Raw genomic sequence first — 7,761 nt, forward strand, 5'->3', positions numbered from 1 at the left:
AAGACAAACACACGTGCAAAATGTAAGAAAAAAGACATTAGGCTGCATCCTATTTTGGTCTGGCAACAGCACCTCATCTACATCATAAGCGATGTTCTCCCTGGCTAAACAGCGGGGAAAGAATCTTCTGGAGTGACGGATCCAGCCGCCGAAAGCCCCCACATCAACTTCACCAATGCATCCTCCATTGCCTGGAGAAGAGGCATGCGTGCGAGGGGATGGCGGTCGTACACCTTCCATCGCCATGCTGAAAAAAACTCTTCAATTGGGTTTAGGAATGGGGAATATGGTGGGAGGTATAGAACAATAAATTGTGGGTGGTCAATGAACCAGTTGCGGACCAGAGCAGCCCGGTGGAAACTCCCGTTGTCCCAGATGACAACATACCTGGGCTGCTCTGGTCCACCCCTCTGCTCAGCTGGAATGAGGATGCCATGTAGTGTGTCCAGGAATGTGATGAGAAGGACAGTGTTGTAGGGACCAAGGTTGGCATGGTGATGGAGGACGCCTTTCTGGCTAACAGCTGAGCACATGGTGATATTCCCTCCACACTGTTCAGGGACATTCACAATGGCACGGTGGCCAATAACGTCCCGTCTTCATCCCCTTCTTTTGGCTAGTACTGTAATGTGTCTATACAGTGCTGATATGATTGTAAATCCACAGTATAGTACTTACTTGCACATATTCATAGTGCTGTTCTTTAATCCTCTGAGTTTTGCTCAAATGGCACCATGTAGACCTGTTTCATCTGGATTTTGTTGTGCTGTAATACACGATATAATGTCGACAAGCCCACCTGGTGAATGTTATTGAATATTGTGTTGTCTGCAATTATGTGGTTCTGGATTTCTCGTAGTCTAATGGTATTGTTTGCCACCACCATGTTCACAATAGCGGTCTCCTGTTCTGGTGTGAACAGCCAGTGTCTTACACCAAGGCCTTGCCCTCTGTCAGTTCTGAAGAAGATCTACAAATATGATCGGTTACAATCTATTTTCTTTCAATATGAAATGACATTACTGTAACATTGGCCAACAATCACTGAGTAACATAGGCCTAATGATATGTCGGACTGCAGTATACATACATAAAGAGCATACTGTAGATGGTAGGTAACTTACCGGTTCTCATGTCTGAATGTACGGATGATAGATGCAGTAGTGTAGATGGTAGGTAACTTACCGGTTCTCATGTCTGAATGTACGGATGATAGATGCAGTAGTGTAGATGGTAGGTAACTTACCGGTTCTCATGTCTGAATGTACGGATGATAGATGCAGTAGTGTAGATGGTAGGTAACTTACCGGTTCTCATGTCTGAATGTACGGATGATAGATGCAGTAGTGTAGATGGTAGGTAACTTACCGGTTCTCATGTCTGAATGTACGGATGATAGATGCAGTAGTGTAGATGGTAGGTAACTTACCGGTTCTCATGTCTGAATGTACGGGTGATAGATGCAGTAGTGTAGATGGTAGGTAACTTACCGGTTCTCATGTCTGAATGTACGGATGATAGATGCAGTAGTGTAGATGGTAGGTAACTTACCGGTTCTCATGTCTGAATGTACGGATGATAGATGCAGTAGTGTAGATGGTAGGTAACTTACCGGTTCTCATGTCTGAATGTACGGATGATAGATGCAGTAGTGTAGATGGTAGGTAACTTACCGGTTCTCATGTCTGAATGTACGGATGATAGATGCAGTAGTGTAGATGGTAGGTAACTTACCGGTTCTCATGTCTGAATGTACGGATGATAGATGCAGTAGTGTAGATGGTAGGTAACTTACCGGTTCTCATGTCTGAATGTACGGATGATAGATGCAGTAGTGTAGATGGTAGGTAACTTACCGGTTCTCATGTCTGAATGTACGGATGATAGATGCAGTAGTGTAGATGGTAGGTAACTTACCGGTTCTCATGTCTGAATGTACGGATGATAGATGCAGTAGTGTAGATGGTAGGTAACTTACCGGTTCTCATGTCTGAATGTACGGATGATAGATGCAGTAGTGTAGATGGTAGGTAACTTACCGGTTCTCATGTCTGAATGTACGGATGATAGATGCAGTAGTGTAGATGGTAGGTAACTTACCGGTTCTCATGTCTGAATGTACGGATGATAGATGCAGTAGTGTAGATGGTAGGTAACTTACCGGTTCTCATGTCTGAATGTACGGGTGATAGATGCAGTAGTGTAGATGGTAGGTAACTTACCGGTTCTCATGTCTGAATGTACGGATGATAGATGCAGTAGTGTAGATGGTAGGTAACTTACCGGTTCTCATGTCTGAATGTACGGATGATAGATGCAGTAGTGTAGATGGTAGGTAACTTACCGGTTCTCATGTCTGAATGTACGGATGATAGATGCAGTAGTGTAGATGGTAGGTAACTTACCGGTTCTCATGTCTGAATGTACGGATGATAGATGCAGTAGTGTAGATGGTAGGTAACTTACCGGTTCTCATGTCTGAATGTACGGATGATAGATGCAGTAGTGTAGATGGTAGGTAACTTACCGGTTCTCATGTCTGAATGTACGGGTGATAGATGCAGTAGTGTAGATGGTAGGTAACTTACCGGTTCTCATGTCTGAATGTACGGATGATAGATGCAGTAGTGTAGATGGTAGGTAACTTACCGGTTCTCATGTCTCAATGTACGGATGATAGATGCAGTAGTGTAGATGGTAGGTAACTTACCGGTTCTCATGTCTGAATGTACGGATGATAGATGCAGTAGTGTAGATGGTAGGTAACTTACCGGTTCTCATGTCTGAATGTACGGATGATAGATGCAGTAGTGTAGATGGTAGGTAACTTACCGGATCTCATGTCTGAATGTACGGATGATAGATGCAGTAGTGTAGCGGCTCAAGTTCGGCTGAACTCTCTGCCCAGCCTCCCTCATACTCAATCCATGGTTAAGCACATGGTCAACCAATGTGGCCCTGATCTCATCTGAGACAACTGTCCTTCCTCGTCCTCCTCTTCCTCTCACTCCTTCACCTCTAGCTCTTGCTTCACCTTGACTTCCATTTTCCTCCAAAACAGGAGAGCTCATCTGTGCCCTTTTATAGTGCTAAGCTTTGATTTCTAAGTGAACAATTCAGCAACTAGTGTTTACACCTGTGATGAGTGGGTGTTGCCAATTGGTGTATAGAGTTTGGCATTGTGATTGGTGTTGCTTCCAAAGGGACCAAAGAGATTTTAATTTTGAATGTTGTGCCTAATGTAGAGAACTGTGTATTGTTTTGCAAAAAGTGTGGTATAGAATTGAAAACTGAGTGTAAAGCAGGAATTGTGCTTGCAATTTTGCAGACTTGGTTTAGGGATTTGGTATATTTGTTTCAGGTTTTGGTGATTGCGTTTCAAGTTCCAATTTTAGTGTGTAAACAATTGGGGAAAACTGTAAGATGAGCACCTGCAGTTGTGCTATTGAAAGTCTGAAAGTGCTGGCTACAAACACAGATATTTTGATATTTCTCACATCAACTGGATACACCTCCACGGGGCGGTACTACGTCCTAATAAGCATGATGAATTCTGGATATTGTGGTTTGCTTATAACCAAGAAATGTATCTGGCCCATTTCTACCAGTGAGATGCAGAATTTCTTGTATTTGCGTGTTGTGAGGAAATTCAGCATTTTTATACACATATGATATGTTAATCACATATTAATGAACATATATTGTGAAATAGAGCAGTGGTGAAAATTCCCTTTAAGATGGCAGGTAGGCTTGTGTCTCCATGTGTCATTGTATGCACTGATGGCCAGTTTAGTGTGATTTTCTCCAACCACGAATGTCCCAGTAGTAATGGAAAGTCTCCTTTCACGATGTAGAGTGGCAGCTTTTTAGTTTGTCTGTTTAACTCAACTGTGACATCAGTGATGCTTCCGACAGCGACAGATTCACCTGTGTAAATCTTTAACATGATGTGTGCTGGCTGAAGTGGAAGGTGTTTCAGTGTCTTTTTGTAGACTGTGTCTGACACAAGAGATACAGCTGCCCTTGTGTCAATCTCCATACATACCAGCTGTCCCTCTAGCAAGGGGGAGACATAGTAGCCGTGTGGCCCCCCAGCAACAGTCAGTATATTCAGTGTGACTTCCTTGTCCTTGTCTGATGAGTTACTCACCCCAGTGTTCTCCTGCTCAACAGTGTGAACATGTCTCTTTTTCTTTCGTTGGAATATTTCTTTCTTGTTTTCAGTCTTTGACGTTTTCTCTGAGCTCTTTTTGTTTCTGCAGGCTCGTTCGATGTGGCCCTTTTTACCATAGGCTCGGCAATCCATGTCCTTACACCAGCCTGATGTCCCATTTTGCCACAGCCGAAAGCATGTGCCTTGATTTCCCTGTCTCTGATTTTCAGTTGCAACTCTGTGCACTTTTCCTGATTAACTCAACTGCTGAGCCTCTTTAGCAGCTAGTTCCATGGACACACTGACTTCAATGGCCTTTGCCAAGGTCAGATTACTTTCAGTCTCTTTTGTGTAGCTTCACTCCGTAGCCCACTTACTAGTCTATCTCTAATGGTGTAATTTAGAACATCATTAAACTCACAGTACTCTGATAGTTTCTTTAACACATCCACAAACATTGTCACTGATTCTCTCTATCTCTTCCTGATTTCTTCTGTGGAACCTAAAACTTTCAGCAATTACTAGTGGTTTTGGTGAAAAGTGTCTTTTCAGTATTTCCACAAAATTCCCATAATTGCCTGGCCTGTCTGGCTGTAGCAGGCTGCATAGTAAATTATATGTGGTCGGTCCTATTACACAAAAGAAATGTAGGCCAAATTTTGTCCTCGATGTCATTTTCAAGAACAAAATATTCAAACCGTTCTGTATATGAGCTCCACTGCTCAACACTTTCATCAAACTGCCCAATGTTTCCAACAATTTCAGGCATTTTTTGTTTCTTGATTGTCACTCACTTCAATATTGTCCTCAACCACGGCAATATTCTGTTCAGCCATGATCATCTGAATTTCTGTCTCCCGTCTCATTATTGAATTGTTATAAATATGTGGTTATGAAACCCACGAGACATAACAAAATATTGGCTACAAAGAAGTCTGAACCGACAGTGACTATTCTGTACAGAATTTTTTATTTTATTCTATGTTTAAAACTGTTATTTTCCATGGTACAGTCTAAGCCAGGTGTATTCAACTCTTACCCTGCAAGGTCCGGAGTCTGCTGGTTTTCTGTTATTCCTGATAACTACATTGCACTCACCTGGTGTTCCAGGTCTCAATCAGTCTGTGATTAGAGTGGAACAATTTAAAAAAGCAGTGGAACTGACTTCGAAGTCCAGAGTTGAGTTTGAAAGGCTAATGTTAGCACAGTGCAATGCTAGCTGAGGCAAGTGCATAGCTAAGAGAGAGAGTTAGCTTCGTCATGGACGGCAGAAAAGGATTCGAGACGGATGACGGAGCGGGAAAACAACTTGATTAAAAAGGGAGGAATATACAGTGTGTAAAGGAAAGGACATTTATTCAGCTGTGAAGAGGAACTAAATATAAAAAACTGCTAAATGAGCGAACTTGAGGATGCAACGTCAGTGAGTGAAGTGAATGAAGATCACGTGACTAAAGAAAATATTGCCATGGCTGAACAGAATATTGCCGTGGTTGAGGACAATAAGAACCCCCATGATGCTCTGCGGCACAACCCCAATACACCACAAACTGTCTTGATCACCTGTTAAACTCGACTGTAGGCTATAAACCGTGATGTGATTGGTGTGAAGCCAAATCCAGACTGGCTTCCCTTGACACTTTTTTTTTTGGTGCACCAGGACCCTTCACAGTTGAGCTTGCTCAGTTTCGCTCAACAGTGATTGGCTATTATTTTATACTTTTTTAATCAAGGGAAGCCAAATACTTGCTGGCTTCCCTTGCATTCAATGTTATGGGTAGCAACAATATTATACTCTTTTTGACCAGACAGCATCAGATAGATGGGCTACACATACAGAGACAGAGAGGGGCTGTTTTGCTCGCTTGGATGGTTTCTCCGGTGAAATACATTCATCAAATTAAGAATTGAAAAAAAAAAATGAAACACAGAGAGACAAAATGATTTAATGTTTTTTTCTTGGTAAAGTCTTTGGGGAAGCCTGGCTTCCCTTGGCACCCATGAATACACGCCACTGTCTCCTGGTTTAGATACTGGATATCAGGAAATACAACACAGATATAAAGTGTATTGTGTAATTAATATAAAGTCATGATTTAAAATAATTATTAAAAGATTACTTTTGTTAATGTAAAATATATACATGCAAATCTGGACCAATGCCCAGATATATGTAATTGTCAACAGTCTCCACAACCTGATCCTTTATTAGTTGTTTGTTGTGAGGTTGGGAAATCAACCAATAATAAAATAATGATTGGCACATTTTGTGTCTGCTCTCATAGTCATAGGTGTCATTGTGAATTGACAAAGTCGCATCAGTGTCCCCAAAAAATATTAGATCTCAGAATCTGATGACAGGTTCATTTCATCGGCCTCTAATGCATCAACGCTGGCTAGTTGGAACAAATTCTACGAGGCGGCGCGTATCCTCCTTGTGAGGCAAATTAAAATGCAGAATAGAATAACAATCAGCGCCATCACCAGTGGAGCTGAGAGGATGAATAGGTGAACTCTCTCCGCCCCAGACTCCCAACTGACATCCAGCTTGTTGTTCAGACTGAGGTGAGAGGCAGTGCAGGTGTAGTTGTGTCTCTCCCTTAGCTCCTCAGTACTGACATAAATACTCTTCCTCAGCTGGTAGGTCCCATCTCCACTAGGCAGCACCTCGCCCCCTGTCAGCTCCTGTTCTGCCACTGGATGGCCGTCTCTCAGCAGGGTCAAGTTGATGTGGCGGGGGTAGAAACCAAACGCCAGGCAGATCACCTGGAGGTCTCCAGAAACCTCTTTCTTTATCAACCTGAGTCTGGGAGGCACTCTCCGCATCACAAAGTTCTCTCTGTTCAGGCATTTTTTCAGTGTGTTGATGCAAATAGGAAGCCAAACATTAGCATAAAGTGTTCTTTCAGTTGCTTGCCTCATCCAATTATATCCTAGTAGTAGTTTCCCAGAATCATATGTAAAATGTGTCATGTTGTAATATACCGCATAATCTGCAAAAATTGCATTAAAAGAGTTCTTTGTCATGATCAGGGCCGGTTCACCATTGTGCAGTATCTCACAGCCACCGATTCTTTGCTGAACGTGAACACCTTCCGTAAGATTTAAGTGGTGCTTTAGGCGAAATGATCTCTCTTTCATGTGGTGGTACATAGTTCCAAGTACATAAGTTCCGTCCTGAGCTTCGTCATTCATTTTGTCTGTAATATGGTAACCCCTGTAGACAGACTGTTTAATGTTGGAGTCATAGTAACCTATTTGAACGTCATCCAACATCAACACAACCGTAAACTCAGGGAAAGGTGTCTCTCCGATTATGTATGTTGCAAGTGCCCACAGAGAATGTGATCCTGAACCTGAGAAAAGAGTGACATTATACACAGTAGTGGACCGTTAACATTTTATGACATAAGTCATTAAATGAGTTTGAGAAAAAGTTAGTAGTCCATCTTACCTGCGTTGACAATGGTGTAAAATGAAAGAACAAACAAAAAGATTGACAGTTTGCCCATGATTTTGAAGTGTAGCCTTGTGTAGCATGTCTCAAGTTTCTGACAGACTTCCTGTTTCACTTATAAAATAATATATACTACGTTCCTGCATGTGGG

General features: G+C 42.2%; 1 protein-coding gene across 1 annotated transcript; it reads right to left on the bottom strand.

Moving 5' to 3' along the window:
- Positions 1 to 6,079: 6,079 nt before the first annotated feature.
- Positions 6,080 to 7,753, bottom strand: LOC139554236 (major histocompatibility complex class I-related gene protein-like). The gene is made up of 2 exons (XM_071366995.1): positions 7,608 to 7,753; positions 6,080 to 7,509 (listed from the first exon to the last, which is right to left on the bottom strand). The coding sequence occupies exons 1-2, from the start codon at positions 7,663 to 7,665 to the stop codon at positions 6,566 to 6,568; spliced, it is 1,002 nt and encodes a 333-aa protein (XP_071223096.1). The 5' UTR covers positions 7,666 to 7,753; the 3' UTR covers positions 6,080 to 6,565.
- Positions 7,754 to 7,761: the final 8 nt, after the last annotated feature.

Source organism: Salvelinus alpinus, chromosome 2 (genome assembly GCF_045679555.1).
Source record: "Salvelinus alpinus chromosome 2, SLU_Salpinus.1, whole genome shotgun sequence".
Lineage (NCBI taxonomy): Eukaryota > Metazoa > Chordata > Actinopteri > Salmoniformes > Salmonidae > Salvelinus > Salvelinus alpinus.

Excerpts from the sequence above, each read along its gene's own strand:
- LOC139554236 (XM_071366995.1), bottom strand. The coding sequence starts at position 7,665 with ATGGGCAAACTGTCAATCTTTTTGTTTGTTCTTTCATTTTACACCATT. Across the intron at positions 7,510-7,607 it reads TTACACCATTGTCAACGCAG|GTTCAGGATCACATTCTCTG; the intron begins GTAAGATGGACT and ends CTCTTTTCTCAG.